The 18,268-nt window shown below is 42.4% G+C and overlaps 1 protein-coding gene across 10 annotated transcripts; it reads right to left on the bottom strand.

The window, feature by feature from the left end:
* Window positions 1-108: 108 nt before the first annotated feature.
* Window positions 109-9,138, bottom strand: LOC109891107 (nuclear transcription factor Y subunit alpha). 10 transcript variants are annotated; one of them, XM_020483422.2, is made up of 10 exons: window positions 9,001-9,138; window positions 7,898-8,016; window positions 4,061-4,207; window positions 3,795-3,926; window positions 3,481-3,589; window positions 3,144-3,286; window positions 2,883-3,059; window positions 2,559-2,666; window positions 1,750-1,779; window positions 109-845 (listed from the first exon to the last, which is right to left on the bottom strand). In XM_020483422.2, exons 2-9 carry the CDS (start codon window positions 7,976-7,978, stop codon window positions 1,768-1,770), a joined length of 909 nt encoding a protein of 302 aa, XP_020339011.1. In that variant the 5' UTR covers window positions 7,979-8,016; window positions 9,001-9,138; the 3' UTR covers window positions 109-845; window positions 1,750-1,767. The 10 variants fall into 10 exon arrangements, 9 of the variants coding, with proteins under 9 accessions (XP_020339011.1, XP_031681039.1, XP_020339004.1 ...); XM_031825179.1 differs by lacking the exon at window positions 9,001-9,138 and adding an exon at window positions 8,267-8,975; XR_002255491.2 differs by having other exon boundaries at window positions 1,750-2,666.
* Between the last annotated feature and the right edge of the window lie 9,130 nt (window positions 9,139-18,268).

Raw genomic sequence — 18,268 nt, 5'->3', positions numbered from 1 at the left:
TACAGTATGTGTACAGTACAGTTCTGGCAATATTAATTCCAAAACAAAATATGTTGGAAGTTGGAAAATGTATTCATTGTATTTTCAGAGGCATTCTAAACACATACATAACATTTGATAATGCTGTTTCCTTTTATTTATGCAATAACAAAGTTGCTAAAACGCTTTAAAAAAGCACCTACACTCTTACAAGACTGTTACAACACAATATAAAAAACTGATGCAGGTAATTAGGCATTTGATTATTGCTCCTTTCAAATAGAATAACCAGGAAATCATTTTTTTAAAGTATGAAAAGTCTTAAAATAAGTGATGATAGTTACATATCATGAACCAGAGGACACAACTTATCTGTACAAAAGAAAAACTATTTCATATTTTTGAAGAGCATCAGGAAAGGAAGAGGGCTATCATAACAACCACTTTGGACTTGTGGCCTATAGGATGGTGTGTTTATTGATCAAGTTCTTGTGGCACATCCAGAGATAAAAGTAACTGACATGAAACAAGTCAAGGTTGCTTTGGAAGAAACTTTCTTGTAGAATCTGTTCTCCAGTGTTAACATGGTTACAGTATATCTGTATGTGCAGTATCTCTGTGTACTAGCAATCTCTTCACCCAGTCTGTCCTGCTCTCTACCAGACAGGGGACTTGGGCAGCTTGGGACTGGTTGGAAAGCACTGGTTGATTGATGTGTGGGACATCTGATCTCAACTCCTCCGCAAGCATTCTCACAGAGACAAACACATGAGCACACACACACCTCACAGGTCTTCTAGAGGTTATGACACACGGATCACCTGCCCGACTGCCTCTTCTCTAGCATGTGGTTGGGCCGCCTGTACCTGGAGGAAGAGGAGCGGTTGGTCAGCCTGCGTAATGACCATGCCACAACAACATGAATCTCTCCCAGGTATAAGCAGCTAAAGTGTCAAAGTATAATCCAGTCTGGGGGTTAGATTTCAATCAGACTATACCTTAATCTAAATGCTCACTCATGTTTTTGTTAGGATTTGGTCTGGGAGGGGATACTATGTTATTGGTCAAAATGCATTTTTCCATCATACCAAAAGGAGCTACACAGCTGAATGTATTAGATAGGGATTCATTTATGTGCCATTACAAGAAACTGGTAAATATTTTATTGATTTATCAAATCCATCATTTTCAAACATCTTAATTGTTTTGAATAGTATTTTTAGTTTAGTGGACACAGATTTTTCATAATGTAAAACAAAAATAGAAAAGATTGAAAGCCAAGTCTTTATTCATATTAAAAACAATACCAACAGAAAGAGACATGTTTATTTGTATACACACACACGTCACAAATGTGAATGATGGGCAATGAGACAGGTGGCAGTTGCAGAAAAATGTCAGCAATCATAAAAACTAATAGAAAACAGAAATCATAAACAAACATTATACACAGAAAACACACACAGCCTCATTCTTAATCTGTTACATGTGGTTCGCCATTACCAACTTCTCAATAAACCTTGCGTGGGCATAAATAAAACTACTGCAAATTCAGGCTTAATGTGTGTATAATTACTGTATGTTCAGCATTGGTGTTTATTGCTCTTTCTCCAAGGATGGCACCATGTTTAATATTTAACATTAGGATAAATCAACCTACATTGAGGGGTGGGTCTGACCCAAGACATTCATAATATGAAGCAGCATTGACAAAGGTTAGGAAAGTAAATATTTGTTTTATAGTGATCTTGTGTTAAATTCATACAGTACCTTTACACCACTCCCATCCTAGCCCTGCAGCTGTTAAATGAACACAGGTGTTAGCAGAGATGTTTACACTACAACATGGTACAAGTTTAACAAGGAAACACAACAGCAAGGAAGCAACACTGGACAAAAACAGCAACATTAACATTCCAACATTCTTCAGCTTGCAACAAGAGCTCAAACAAAGCCAAGACACATTTCAAATGACATTGGAGAACATTTTACTGAGTCAGTATCAAAGGAGGTTGGTGGCACCTTAAATGGGGCGGATGGGCTCGTGATAATGACCGGAGCAGAATAATTGGAATGGTAACAAATCTGCTCTGTTTCTGTTCTGGATATTATTATGATGTGTTCTCCCCTCAGCAGCCTCCTGTGGTCAGTATGTACAGCTCTATGTGAAAGAACGAGCTTTTGAACTCCGTGTGGTTTGCCAGAGACATGGTTAGGGATCAAGTGGCTGGAATACATCAAAAGAACAACAGAAGGTACACAAAAAAATATGCCCGCATCTAAAAGCACCCCTGTCTATATACTCAAAAAACATAACTTGTAAAAAACTATACTATTCTTTGATACAAAACTATAAGGTAACCAATGTAATAAAAACATACAAAGATAGCAATGATGACCATTTTAAGAGTGCAGGGGAAATGAGTGGCTGCGGTAGACATGTGACAGAGTGAGGGGTGGAAATGGCTGCTACTTGTTGGTTAGCTGAGGGAGGCAACAGAAGTAGGTTGCCAATTAGAGTTGAGTTCAACACCTCCAAACACATCCTCTTGTTTGAGGGCACCCTGAGCCCTCCTCACCTGCATGGCCAGAGCCATCTCCTCCCTCTCCTTCGGCGAGAAAAAGCGTCCGCCATCACCCCTCTTCCTTGCCATGGCGTGCTTGTGACGAGACTCGTGCAGGTATTTCTGAGGGACAAGTAAAACCACATTCACAGACAAGCACAAACATATCCTTTACTGCCCACACCATTTCCTCATCCTAAAACTGTCATCCTGGAATATTCCCCCTCTCAAACTCACATAGAATCTTATAGACAAATATTGTGTGTCTAAACACACTCCCAGCAGTTCTCTGTCTTCATAAAAACAACATGTATACATCTGCTCATGTCAGACACTCACCCTCCTCTCCTTGGGGATCTTTCCCTCTGCCTCCAGCTTGGCGCGGGCCTGCCGTCTCTTCAGGATGCGGTGGTACTGCTTAGCGTTGACATACAGAGGCTCCTCCTCCAGCATCTCCGCCCCCGGCAGGGGGATACGCTGCATGGTGGGAACACTGCCACCGCCACCTGGAACCATCTAACACATACACACACTGGTCAAACTGATGCATAGCATACACACATGCCAACAAGTCTGTATTAATGTCATTAGGGACCTTACCATGACCATGCCACCTGCGTTGACCATGTTGCCAGGCAGTGTGACGGTCACTGTACCCTGACTACTGTTTGTTGTGTTGGTGCTGTTGCCTGCCTGAACGATCTGAGCACCAGCCAGACTAGAGGCAGGGATGGTAATCATACCTGGGGGAACCACAAAAGGGTTAAGTTAATATCAGCTATCATAGATTAGTGATCCAGAAGTGTAGAGTGTGAACCACTTTGCATACAGCCACTGATTCAGTTCTAAATCAGCTGATAATCAAAAGAAGGGGACAGCACACTAAGCATCCATCAACACACAGTAGGGATCCCAGCTATGAGTGTGAACGTGTTACCTTGCTGTAGAATGGACCCATCAGCATTGACTGGCTGGTACACAATGGTCTGGCCGTCTGCAGTCTGAGCCACTTGCTGCCCGGGCTGTAATGTAATCTGCTGCTGGCCCTGAGAAACAAACATGAACAATCATTACCACCCAGTTATACACCACACAATGTGGTGGGTTTCTATGGTGTCCATAATATGTTTTATGCATTACAGCTATTTACATAAAAAATTACAAGTGGGCCTCTTCTGAACAATGGAAACTATGACTATGTGTTCTATTACAGACCAAAATATTGTATAAAGAGTGTGTGAGTGTCTATACCTGGTTCTGTCCTGCGGTCACAGCAGTTTGGGGCTGCTGAATGATGAACTGCTGGGTCTGGCCTTGCTGACCCTGTACCTGTAGAGTCTGTCCCCCCTGGAGCTGGATCTGACCTGGCTGCACCAGCTGGATCTACAGCAGAGAGCAGGACAATCTTAATCAGCCAGTCTGCTTTATCATATCTCGTTCAGTAATATCTTGTTAGAGAGACATGTTTGCTAGGTTTCAGATAGGTGTGGTATACAGTTGTACAACAGTTCAGTCACCTGTTGGAGCCCCTGAGCTCCAGACATGGGCACCTGCATGATGGTCTGCCCCTGCCCTCCCTGCCCCCCCATGACCATAATGGGCTGGCCCGACGAGGTGATGAGCTGACCACCGCTCACCTGCACCATCAGAGGCTGCCCCTGCACCTAGGAGAGAGAGGGGAAGGAAGGAGTGAAAGAGATAGAAAAAAGGTGGGAGATTGTAAAAGAGACATGGAAAGGAAAGGAGAGTGAGGTTAATTCAAGATATCTCTAATGGAACTGCAACCATGCATAACAACCATTCTAGAGCTTCCATGCAGCACATGTTGACCACAGACAGACAAAACAGAACAAAACAGGCCAGAGGGCGGCAAACAGATAAACATGGTGCTGTGATAGTCAATGCACCTTTTCTTGGAGTTAGTTTGATCTCCAAAAGATGCTGAATGAGCGCACACGAAAACACAAATGACAAGAAGGGAATCATAATAGGGTCCGAGTGTACTGTAACTTCAGTGTATGCTATATTCACCGGGATATTTACTTGAGATTTGAAAAGGCAATGTAGGAGTCTGGTCAATCTTAAACTCAGCAAGGAGAGCATTTTATGCCACTCAGAATATTGTTGTAGGTTACAAAATACACATATATCTATAGATTCATGACTTGATTGGGGTATAACTGTACCACATGTTGGACAATGTGAGAATAACACAATTGACAATCTCAGACTGAAGACAATACAGATAGCAAGATTGATATTGGAGAGGGACATGCATGTAGTTTTTCAGCCTGGCTGACAGCAACTCATGACAACACTACGATCACAGGCGGCTGTAGTGTCAGAAATGTTGACATGCATCTGTACACAACAGTGTAGCAGTGAGGCCCAGAGGATATGATGAGGCGACATGTAGGGAGCAGTGTTACGCGGTTTATTCACCCACACTCGCTCGCATTTGGCGAATAACCAATTCGCCCAACTATATGTGATAAGGTGAAAATCTGCAGTTCGCACCAGACCTTAACCCACTAATAAAAAAAATGGTCTGTAGGCTACAGTCAGAAACTGCAGAACTATTTTTTTGATGGGGGTTCAGGATTTTTTGTTGTTGCCTGATTTAGATATATTTCTGATTTTAATTTCTGACATTTTGGTAGGCTATTTGTTAGTCATCTTGTCTATAATTATAATGCAGCTTTTCTTCTGTCATTATGAGTTGCCCTAGAAGACCCTTGCTCACCAGAATACTGTCATAAATTGATAGAATGTATGCTTCAATCGGTAAAGTTCTGTCATTCTGTCATATCTGCTTCTTTCGTGGAGCAAAGACGTTTATGGACCGGAGAGAAAATGAAATTATTTAGTATTTTTTTTCAACTGAAAAAAAATCTGTACAAAATGTCCAAATGACACCAGTTTGACCTGTTGTAAGGAAATAGATTTCAGTTTGTGGTTTGTGGAAATAATATCAGCTTTTATGATGCTGATAAAGATAGCACTCCACAGACAGTATCTAACTGCACAATCCCATTCTCTCAAGGTGCTGAAAGAATTAAATAATATTTCTCCACTCATGTTCCCATGTCGATATGTAGCCTACATTTGGTGTATAATTTTACTGCAAGAAATGCTTAATTCTGCATGAGTTAATAGTAAGGCTGTGAGAAGTTATAGACCTACAGTCAGTGTCCAGATTTCAGTTAACCCATCCGAACAGTAGGCTAGTTTCATTGATATGCCATAGGCCTATTTGAAGTTCTGTCTTGTGACTGTCGAATTTGTATATCCTATCATCAAACATAACATAGATGGCACTGCTATCATCCTCTTTTACCACTTCACCAAATCTTTCCCAAACATTACTTTTCTGTCCCTCCCTTCTCTGTATTTTAAAGTCACCATTTTGAAGCTTTTATCTAATTGAATTAAACTCAGACTGTCCTTTATGCCTTTGTGGATTGTCGTTAACTTTTTCTGCCCTTTCCCAAAAGCATTTGGCAACTGGCCTATAGGCTATTTGGCTCGCTTACAGTTAAGCTTTAGGGCCTAGGCATACACACTAATAACAGATAACCTAAAATAATGAATGAAAAACCTCAATGTAGCCTATACATAATACATTGCACAATAATGATACATTTAAGGTGTTTTCTCTTTATTCAACCTGACCCTAAACCCACCTGCCTTGCGGATATAACCGCGGGGACTATGGATTATGACTCAAAGCATCGCCAGCAGGGAGACAAACTGGGTAAATGGGGTAGAGACATGGTAGGATCTTGGCGGTCCCACCACTAATAGGAGTGTCTGAACATTTTGGCCTCAGCCGTTGGCTGCCTGGGGCTCAGCTTGCAACTGAACCGCAGTCACTGTGCCAGAGATCGGTGTTCTCCGTAGTTTTCAGCCGTTAGCTTCGCCCACGGTTGTCTGCGTGTGAACAACAATTCCGACACCGTTTAAAAATGTCAATCATCATAGCTTGGGAAACGGTTTTCGAAACATTATGATGTGCCCATTATCTTTCATATCAGCAATAAATATCCTTTCAAAAAAAAAATATATACACTTACTGTAAAAGTTTTACACAGATTCATATGCTGTGTGTGCCTCAAATTGACGAACCGCTTACACACAGGTGTTCGGAGCACGCTCGATAGCTAATACGAACAGGTCTCCTGTCTTCTGTCTGTATTCCGTAAACAAGAGCTGTAACATGGAGATATGGCCACGTGGGAACACTAAACCTATAAAAGGTGTGTACTAATTTAACAATTTTTTTCTTCTTGCTGATATGGAACAAACGTTCCTTATGTTTCCAAAACCATACTGCAAGCGATGCGTTTTAACATTCAGAACGAGCGTCGTCGGGGCTCTTAACAAAACTCCCCTGGCCAGAAGATTACAATCTTCAATAAATCAAATGAAATGTTATTTGTCACATACACATGGTTAGCAGATGTTAATGCGAGTGTAGAGAAATGCTTGTGCTTCTAGTCCCGACAATGCAGTAGTAACCAACATTATTAAAGTGGCTGGAGTTGAGTCAGTATGTTGGCAGCAGCCACTCAATGTTAGTGGTGGCTGTTTAACAGTCTGATGGCCTTGAGATAGAAGCTGTTTTTCCAGTCTCTCGGTCCCTGCTTTGATGCACCTGTACTGACCTCGCCTTCTGGATGATAGTGGGGTGAACAGGCAGTGGCTCGGGTGGTTCTTGCCCTTGATGATCTTTATGGCCTTCCTGTGACATCGGGTGGTGTGGGTGTCCTGGAGGCCAGTTAGTTTGCCTCCGGTGATGCGTTGTGCAGACCTCAATACCCTCTGGAGAGCCTTACGGTTGTGGACGGAGCAGTTGCCCTACCAGGTGGTGATACAGCCTGACAGGATGCTCTCGATTGTGCATCTGTAAAAGTTTGTGAGTGCTTTTGGTGACAAGCAGAATTTCTTCAGCCTCGCTGCTGCGCCTTCTTCACAACGCTGTCTGTGTGGGTTGACCAATTCAGTTTGTCCGTGATGTGTACGCCGAGGAACTTAAAACCTACTACCCTCTCCATTACTGTCCCGTCGATGTGGATAGGGGGGTGCTCCCTCTGCTGTTTCTTGAAGTCCACGATCATCTCCTTTGTTTTGTTGACGTTGATACAATAGGCGCTAAAGGTAGTTAGCTTCTATGAATGGGTTAACACACAGCTACTGTGGCCAATGCCCAGGAACTTTCACCACACAATGAGTAAAGTTACAACCTAGCCCAAACTCATGGCATTAACATTCTTCGTAGGTACATTTCTCCTAACCCCCTTCCAATACACAAACACACCATACATAACAGATATGAACAAACCCTTCCTTCTTACCTGTTGTTGGATCTGCCCAGCGGCAGTCTGAACCACTATCTGTTCCCCAGTAGATGTGGTGGCGGTAGTGTACTGCTCCATGGTCAATGAACTCTGAAAGGCCTCAATTCAGTCTACTGCTACAGATGTGAGGGGCACATAACTGCATGAGATGACTATCCTCGATTAGATAGTAAGATACATTCTTACTTAAGAAGGTGAAATTATGAGGCATTTCAGCAACAGGTTAACACATTTACAGTAAGGTGGTCGAACAAATGTAACAGGACGTCATATCTTGTTATCAAATTATTATTATAATTTGTAAGGGCATATTCACTAAGGCTCATAATAATCGTGCCAATAAATACTACAATCACATGTAAGTACCATGATGAATATGGCTGCCTTCACAAATGACTCTCTTGGACTCATTTTCAGTTGTCAAAAAAATCTGTCCTCTCCTTCCCTTGATCTGCACTGATTGGAAATACTTGTTGACAGGAAAACATCTCATCATTAGGCAGGCTTTCACCTGGTCAGCTCTTTCAGTTGGACAGAGCCCAGGGACATGGTTTGTTTGGTGGTCAAGAAATAGGCTAATCTTCTTGCCACTTTAAGACAAATTACGAAAATATATGCCAAATCACAATATTGTCCTAGACAACTGGTATGTCAACTCTGATCACAGGCTACTAGTCTAGTGACTGACGGTTTTAGTCAAATTGTTCAACTGAGTATGCAGCAGCCCAAGTCAGTAGACCAGTTAAGTAACGTTAGCTAGCTCACGAGTCACGCACCTCCTCGAATAGTGTTTTACATTTTCATCTGGCATTCTAGCTAGCTATATTATGATACATTGGTCATTGTTGTCTCTCACCCAACCAGGCATTTGTCACTGTGCCACCACACATAACTAGTTAACGTTAGTTATCTTACAGAGCTAGCCAGCCAGCTAACAATGAGCCATGGTGATTAGTGAGTTAAGGTTTAGTTATATTTTAGCTAACCAGCTAGCCTTTCATTCTTGCATCTAACTAGTGGAGTTAGTAATTTGGTTGGTCAATGACACACCAATCCCCTGCTACCGGATCACACTCCTCCTCAGCCGTGCAACCTCTCACCGTTTGTCCGCCGCCCGGTTTCTCTGATTGGCTCCAATACCCACACACAAAATCCAATCACGGCGCTCTCGACATGTAGACAAAATGGCACTTGTATGAAAAACTACCACCAACAACAAGCGTCTTCTTCTCCAACCCACGATATATGCGCATGCGCGTTGTGTAGTATAAGGCGAGAGGGAGGTGAAGCTTGTTCCTGGCCTGCCCTGCCTCTTCCACCAATCCAATTGTTTCTTTTAGACAGAAAAGAGCAGAGGCTCTGAGCTGTCCGATCAGGTCCATTGTCTACTTGTGCACTGAAAGTTTTGGCCAAGGTTTCGGGAACTGATGGCTTTATGGAGTAGCCTACAGCACCACAATTGTCGCATCGGGACACTGGTGATTTTTCATAAGGGAGGGACAACTGTAGCATTTTTAGTGATGGGATGATTGATATTGAAGCTCCGATGCAGTATTCAAAGCACTATGTAACATTATCACGTGTTCAATGACGTCCGAAGAATACGTTTCTAAACCCGGAGGCGCAACATCGCCATGAATCATTATAATAAGATATTTTCAGAGTGAATATAATTGCACTTAAATTGTTTATTTTTTGTATTTTATTTATATTTTTTTGTATGTTTGAGCATTGTTAATACCTGTGTTTGGTTTGCTAGACATGTTTGATGTAGCAATGTAAGTTGATTTTTGTATTATGAATGCGCAACATCGCGAGATTTCTGGGAACGCGCGCGACAAACCAGGGGTTGAAAAGTGAACCATTTAAAACATTCTTCCTGAGTTTTTCATTTTCTCGAAATCTAAAGGCTTCGATTCGAGACGATTTCTTAAGTTGTTGAACATGTTATTACTTTGATTTGACGGCGTGCGCATTTCGGCGCAAAACGACCCTTAGACCCGATGACGTATCTCTGCGCATGAGCTTAGCGAGCCAACTTCGCCATGACATCGCCTACAAGCGTGATCAAGGATTTATATTGGAGAAGCAGTTTTAGCCTATCTTCATTTATTTTTTTATTTTATTTTTTATGACAACGAATAGTTTCTCTTACAGAGTTCATTCAATTACAAAAGTAAGAACATATCCTTGTTTAATGCACGCTCTACAAGTAACAGGCCTCTACAAGGCTAACACTACAGCACCTCAGCTAAAGACAACATAAATGATTAATTCAATTTGAAAATACGTTTTCTAACCACTGTTTTTTTAGTTGGTACGAAATAAAGTTTGTAACGGGTAATAAACAAAAACAGGGTCAAATGGTTTTGTAGGGCATTTTCCAAGTTCGATACTCTGAAATACATGTACGTATCCATTTAGACATGAATATGTTTTGCAGAAAGAATCCTTTTGGCAGATAGTTGAACGAAGCCTCTGATGAAGCCTCAGCGAGAAGTACGTGTACATGATGAGGGCCCCATATGAGGCAGTAACAAACAGCAGCGGCCGGCAACAGCCTCGGCCTGGGCCTTACCTCAAGTGTTTAAACTATTTTCTGGATCGTCATCATCTTCTGCTGCCCAAGAAGGCCCAGACTGGGGCTGCTCTTCATCGCCAGACGACTGGTGGAAAGCTGCTACCCCCAGTAAGGCCACCTCCTCAGTGATAGGCTTAATCTTCTGGTCACCACTGACATCGCTAGACTCAGAGTCCAGGTCCCCCTCTTCTTGACTGGAAGAGGATGGCGTCTGCTTCATTCTATGCTCGGATTGAGGTGTGCTTTGAGGCTTGACTGCCTGGGTATTACCCTCCTTGCTGGATGCATCCTCTTTCTTGACCTTCCGAGGTCTGCCCCTGGGCCTATGTTGAGGACTATCCTTGCTGGGGGTAGGTTCATCCTCTCTCTTAACCTTCCGAGGCCTCCCCCTGGGCCTGGTCATAGTCTTGATTTCCTTCTGCAGGTCCGGATCGTCACTGGAGGAATCAGAGTCAGAGGAGCGGTCTGGCACATTGCGTTTGCGGACAACTCTTTCTGGAGAGAGGGGCGTGTTCTTCTTCAGGCCGAAGAGGCATTTCTTGGTCACACTCCGATGGTCTCCATCGTCACTCTCGGCTTCGTCTGAACTTCGCGTCATGGCGGCCCGCTGGAGGACAGCTGGGACCTCATCGGAGTCAGAGTCATCAGTTCCTCTGCCAAGCCCTCCCTCGTCAGCTCCTTGAGGCACTTCAGCATTGGGGCTGGTGTCAGGGTGTGAGTCACTCACTGCCTATCTTCATGTCTTTGGTAATACTATTGGCGCGAGTCAATTGCCGCGTTTGTCTGCCAGTCGGAACTAGGCAACTCCGAAATGTCCGACTTGATAATTGGTTGTAGTTATACACGTGCCATGTTCAACTAGTTAGCAATTAGGAAATTTGTTTCCTAGTTCCGACTAGTACGTGAACGCAGCACAAAGCCTTTTATAAGGTTAGAAAATGTGGGTGAACGCAGCACAAAGCCTTTTTTAAGGTTAGAAAATGTGGTGTTTTGTTTGTAAATTTACTTTTGTGAATATGAAATTTGGCCAAAAGAATAATGAAATCAATTACATAAAAATGTTTCAGCTTATTTCTATCGTAGGTAAAGAATCCAAGCAGTACATCTCCACAATAGTGTAAGATCTTCATAAATGTGTTCAATTATAAATCTACTGATGTCTTGCCACAGTTTTCTTACATCAATACAATGCCAAACAAGATACAACAGTGTTTCTGGGTGGTCCTTACAAAAGGAACAATTTTAGTTGATGTTTTCTTTAAACTTCTTCATATAGTGGTTGGCAGGATAATATTTATGAATGATTTTAAAGGAAACTTCCTTCATTTTGTTAACAAGTAGGTATGTGTGTGGCAACATCCAAACTTTTTTCCAACTGATATTAATAAATACATCCCAATAAGAAATGACAAAAGGTATATATAGATACAACATCCTGCTGAAACAAGGTTTGTATCGCTCTGTTGTTGAATGGACCAAAAGTGAAACAAATCTTTCCAACTGATGAGTCAACAGGGTCAACGGAAGGGTCAGGTCTTGACACGTTCCTGAATGATAAAGCAACACCTGAGGGAATGGCATCTAAAACAATTGCAAAATCTTTAGGTGTTACAGGGACCTGGTAAAGTGATAAGAATTCCTTATAACTAAGTAAAAGACCGTCTGCATTTACCAGTTGGCTCACCAATTTAATATTATTTCGGAACCAATATTCTAAAAACAGAAGTATTTTTATACAATATATCCCAATTATTCCATATACAATATCTGTGTGGAGAAAAATTATGCTTATAAATTAAGGTCCTTGACAAGAAAACCTGCCGATGAAAAGCAGAAAGTGTCACTGGAACTTTGTCAATATTATAATTGCATACCAACATGAAGTTAAGGCCACCAAAAGTAGAGAAGACATGAGGAATAGAATTCCACATAGAAGTGGGTCTTCTTAGGAATTATTTTATGCAATTGATCTTAAAAGTATTATTTAAAGTAGTAAAGTCCAGAAGATTCAGCCCACCATTCTCATAAGTGTTCATTGCAACAGTTTTCCTAATGTAATGGGTACGGTTTCTCCATAGAAAGTTGAAAAGCATCTGGTCTATCTCTTTGTTTATTTTACCGTCACAATATAAAGATAGAGCGCCATATGTTAGTCTAGAGATACCTTCAGCCTTGGTTATTAGGGGACTCTACCTTTTAAAGATAAGTCCCTCTGTAGCCATTGATTTAGCTTCTTCTGGGGTTTTTTAATAAGAGGGTTACAATTTAGTAAGCCTCGACTTCTGATCCTTTGTAATGGTTATGCCTAAATATGTAAGTTCTTCTTTTACTGGAATATCATAATATGAAGGTGTCACAAAATCTTTGACAGCCATGAGTTCACATTTATTAATGTTAAGATATAGACCAGATGCTTTGGAAAAGGATTGTATCACATTGATCGATATGGGAATTTGGTTAGCGTCTTTCAGAAAAAGTGCCAGCCAGCTGGCTAATAATAATTTCTTCACCAGCTATGGAAATACCTTGTACAGGACTATTATTTAAAGTTGGGTGATTACTAAAAACAGGTATGGAGAGATAGGACATCCTTGCCTAATTCCTCTCTTTAACTCAAATCTCGGTGAGGTGCCATATTTCAATTTGATAGAGCTGTTACCATTTGTATAGAGAGTCTTAAAACGTCTTTGGGCTGCAATCCCGTTAACGGGATGATATGACAACAGCCAGTGAAAGTGCAGGGCGCCAAATTCAAAACAACAGAAATCTCATAATTAAAATTCCTCAAACATACATGTATCTTATACTGTTTTAAAGGTAGTCTTGTTGTTAATCCTACCACAGTGTCCGATTTCAAATAGGATTTACGGTCGAAAGCACCACAAACGATTATGTTAGGTCACCACCAAGCCACAGAAAAACACAGCCATTATCCCAGCCAAAGAGAGGAGTCACAAAAAGCTTAATAGCCTTACAGAAATAATCCCCAAAACCAAGTCTCTCAAGGGAGTGGAAGAGGAACGGATGCTCTACTGTGTCAAATGCTTTATAAAAATCTAAAAAATAATATGAAGCTATCCTCGGTTATTAGGTCTGAGTAGTCAAGCAAGACCATGCAATCGCCATCACACTGCCCTATCCCATCTGGACAAGAGGAATACCTACGTAAGAATGCTGTTCATTGACTATAGCTCAGCCTTCAACATCATAGTACCCCCCCAAGCTCATCATTAAGCTCGGGGCCCTGGGTCTAATCCCGGCTTGTGCAACTGGGTCCTGGACTTTCTGATGGGCCGCCACCAGTTGGTGAAGGTAGGAAACAACACCTCCACTACGCTGATCCGCAACACAGGGTCCCACAGGACACTTACAGCACTAGATGTCACAGTAAGGCAAAAAAGATCAAGGACATCGACCACCCGAGCCATGGACTCTTCACCCCGCTATCATCCATAAGGCATGGTCAGAACAGGTGCATATAAGCTGGGACCAAGAGACTGAAAAACAGCTTTTATCTCAAGGCCATCAGACTGTTAAATAGCCATCACTAGCTGGCTACCACCCGGTTACTCAACCCTGCACCTCAGAGGCTGCTGCCATATGAACATAGACATGGAATCACTGGCCACTTTAATAATGTTTACATACTGCTTTGCTAATTCATATGTAAATACTGTATTTTAGTCAATGCCACTCCGACATTGGCCAACCTAATATTTATATATTTCTTAATTCTGTTCTTTTACTTTTATTTTTGTGTGTATTGTTGTGAATTGTTTGATTCTACTGCACGATTGGTGCTAGGAAAACCAAGAAATAACATCTGCTAAATATGTGTATGTGACCAATAACATTTTATTTGATTATGACCTAGAATTCCAGATTGGAATGCAGGTTGAGTGTGATGTATGGAGCAGAATGGGGGAGAGCACAAGAATGGTAGTAGACATGATATAGGTTGTTACGTTTGTGACAGCAGCAATCAGTTTCACAGAAGAATTACAATCAAAGACTAGGAAGATACAGATCATAGTGGAGCGAGCAGTGAGGTGTCTTGGGATCACAGGACTGACATGGGAAAATGTACAGGATGACCTCAATAAGATTGAGAATCAGTCCAGCCAGGAATCATGTATTGGTTCATTTTCATAATGGTGTTAATCCTTCAATGGAATGCCAGAAATTTGATGGCTAATAGACAAGAGTTCAAACAGTTTATTGAGGAGTTACCAGCCAAACCTGATGTGATATGTCTCCAGGAGACATGGCTTAAACCTACTCTAGATTTTGTATTACAAGGTTATGTTGCAGTCTGTAGTGATAGGGTGGCAGGGGGAGGAGGAGGTTGTGCTACCTTTATAAAGAGGGTGATCCATATAGGTGTGTGGGAGAGGGAGTTGAACAGGAGTATGTAGTGGTAGATGTGTGGTTGGGAGGGGGGTTAACGTATTAGTGAACCATTACAACCTGTGTAAGAGACTAGAGTTGGGAATGTAAAAGAGACTACCTGTGGGAATGTAGAAGGTCAAGATTGGAAACTGGTAATGTGTGGGGATTATCATGCACATAGTATGCTCTGGGGAAGGTTATAGACTGATGTAAATTAACAAGTGTTGGAGTAACTACTGGATGAGAAAGGGCTTGTGGGTCTTAATGATGGCCGGGAAACCAGGACTGACCCAGTATCTGGAAATTAATCTGCTCTGGATCTTACTTAGATCTCAAGTTCAGTGGCAGGCAGATGAAGTTGGGAGGTTTTGGAGAAATCTACAAGGGGTAGCTATCACTATTCTATCATGTGTACTGTAGGATTGAGAGCATACGGGGTCCTGGATCAGAGAGAGATGGTGGGGATACATGTAATGCCCCTTTTATGTTGGCTGAGATGAAGAGAGCATTAGCTAATGTAACCGAAGTGAAATGGCTAGCTAGTTAGCGGGGTGCGCACTAATAGCGTTTCAATCGGTGACGTCACTCACTCTAAGACCTTGAAGTAGTTGTGTTGTTCCCCTTGCTCTGCCTTTGTGGTGTGATCGGTAACGATGCTTCGTGGGAAGCAGTTGTTGATGTATGCAGAGGGTCCCTGGTTCGAGCCCAGGTAGGGGCGAGGAGAGGGACAGAAGCTATACTGTTACACAAACGTTGGAGTAACATCTCCTGGGAAGGATGAGATGTGTTACATCATGATGGCTCATCTCAGTGAAACTGCAATGGGGAAAGTATTGGGTCTTTACAATAAGGTGTGGCAGGAAGGGAAGTAGGCTGTAGTGGCGCTGATACGGGAACCTGGGAAAGACCCTACATGTCCTTCAAGCGATAGGCCGATAGCGTTGACATCTCATGTATGGAAAGGGATGATAACGGAAAGGCTTACTTACTTTCTGGAGAGAAGAGGACTAATGTCACCAGATCAAAGTGGGTTCAGCAAAGGCAGGGGAACAATGGATCCTGTATTTTTCCTTGAGTCAGTCATACGGAAGTCACAGGCAGATAAGGAGGTGGTGGTAGCCGCTTTTCTTTGATGTAGAGAAGGCTTATGATGTGGAAGGAAGGCCTACTTATCAAGCTGGATAACATGGGGGTTGGAGGGAAGGTGTTAACTGGATAAAGGATTTTAATCAATAAGTGAGGGTGGGGAGCTCTGTTTTTCTCCATTATGATTGACAATGTATTCTCCCTGGGAGGTCATTGTTTGCGGATGATGGGGTACTGTGGAAGAGAGGGAGAAATATTACCCATACAGCCAGAAGAGTTCAAGAAGCGATTATTGAAGTTGAGCAATGGTCCCTCAGGTAGGGCTTTAAGTTTTCAGTTGAGAAAACACAGGCTGTTTTTTTCGAGAAGGAAGGTTGGTGAGGAAATATACTTGAAGTTGTTTGGAAGGAATCTCGAAAGGGTAGGAGGGTTTAGGTTCCTGGGGGTCTGGTATGGTTTTAAATGAAGGTTAAAATTAAATATAAAATAAAAGTCTGGTTTGACACTCAAATTACATTGGCGGTGCATATTAACAGAGTGCAGAATGAGTGCAGAATGCCATTCTATATCTAACACTGTTAAGGTCATCATTGGATTATAGAATTGTAGCATATAGATCAGCTGCTCAGACATTTTTTAAAAGCTGGATGTAGTCCAGTCCCAAGCCCTAAAAATATGTTGTGGAGTACTCAGGACCTCCCTGGTGGCAGGATGCAGGTAGAGTTGGGAGAAATGCCGTTAACGTTGAGAAGACAACAGCTAACCATGACATATTGAGTAAATAGACACTATGTTAACAAACCTCCAAACGAGCTTCAATGTCATACAACACTCCTTCCGTGGCCTCCAACTGCTCTTAAATGCTAGTAAAACTAAATGCATGCTCTTCAACCGATCGCTGCCTGCACCTGCCCGCCCGTCCAGCATCACTACTCTGGACGGTTCTGACTTAGAACATGTGGACAACTACAAATACCTAGGTGTCTGGCTAGACTGTAAACTCTCCTTCTAGACTCACATCAAACATCTCCAATCGAAAATCAAATCTAGAGTCGGCTTCCTATTTCGGAACAAAGCATCCTTCACTCATGCTGCCAAACATAGCCTCGTAAAACTGACTATCCTACCGATGCTCAACTTCGGCGATGTCATCTACAAAATAGCTTCCAATACTCTACTCAGCAAACTGGATGCAGTCTATCACAGTGCCATCCATTTTGTTACCAAAGCCCCTTATACCACCCACCACTGCGACCTGTATGCTCTAGTCGGCTGGCCCTCGCTACATATTCGTCGCCAGACCCACTGGCTCCAGGTTATCTATAAGTCTATGCTATGTAAAGCTCCGCCTCAGTTCACTGGTCACGATAACAACACCCACCCATAGCACGCGCTCCAGCGGGTACAGTATATCTCACTGGTCATCTCCAAAGCCAACACCTACTTTGGCCGCCTTTCCTTCCAGTTGTCTAATGCCAGTGACTGGAACGAATTGCAAAAATCGCTGAAGCTGGAGACTTATATTTCCCTCACTAACTTTAAACATCAGCTATCTGAGTAGCTTACCAATCGCTGCAGCTGTACATAGTCCATCTGTAAATAGCCTACCCAATCTACCTACCTCATCCCCATATTGTTTTTATTTACTTTTCTGCCCTTTTGCACACCAGTATTTTTTATTTAATTTATTTATTTAACCTTTATTTAACCAGGTAGGCAAGTTGAGAACAAGTTCTCATTTACAATTGCGACCTACAGAATGGTGTCGTCTGCGTAGATGTGGTACCCCCATAGAGACCGCCAGATGTCCGGACAACAGGCCCTCCGATTTGACACACTGAACTCTATCTGAGAAGTAGTTGGTGAACCAGGCCAGGCAGTAATTTGAGAAAACAAGGCTATTGAGTCTGCCAATAAGAATACGGTGATTGACAGAGTCGAAAGCCTTGGCCAGGTCGATGAAGACGGCTGCACAGTACTGTCTTTTATCAATGGCGGTTATGATACTGTTTAGTACCTTGAGCGTGGCTGAGGTGCACCCGTGACCAGCTCGGACATGTTCTATTTCAGTGCCAGAAATATGGGAGGAAAGGGAGTGATTGTTATTAGATTTGAGGAGCAATGAGGTTGAACAGCCAGGATTAAGTGAACTGCTGGGGAAATCTTCAGGGGATGTAGTATTTAATTTTGTATTTCGTTTCCTTAGGGAGATGAGAATGTTGGGTAAGATTTCGACCTTCACTGTCTCTGGTCCACACTCCAGTCCAGTTGGTGGCGGTAATGCAGCTTAAAGTTGGTTGCCAACCGCCATA

The sequence above is a fragment of the Oncorhynchus kisutch genome, linkage group LG5 (genome assembly GCF_002021735.2).
Source record: "Oncorhynchus kisutch isolate 150728-3 linkage group LG5, Okis_V2, whole genome shotgun sequence".
Taxonomy (NCBI): Eukaryota; Metazoa; Chordata; class Actinopteri; order Salmoniformes; family Salmonidae; genus Oncorhynchus; species Oncorhynchus kisutch.
Note: the sequence above shows the minus strand (reverse complement) of the source record. Positions and strands in the feature narration are given on the sequence as shown.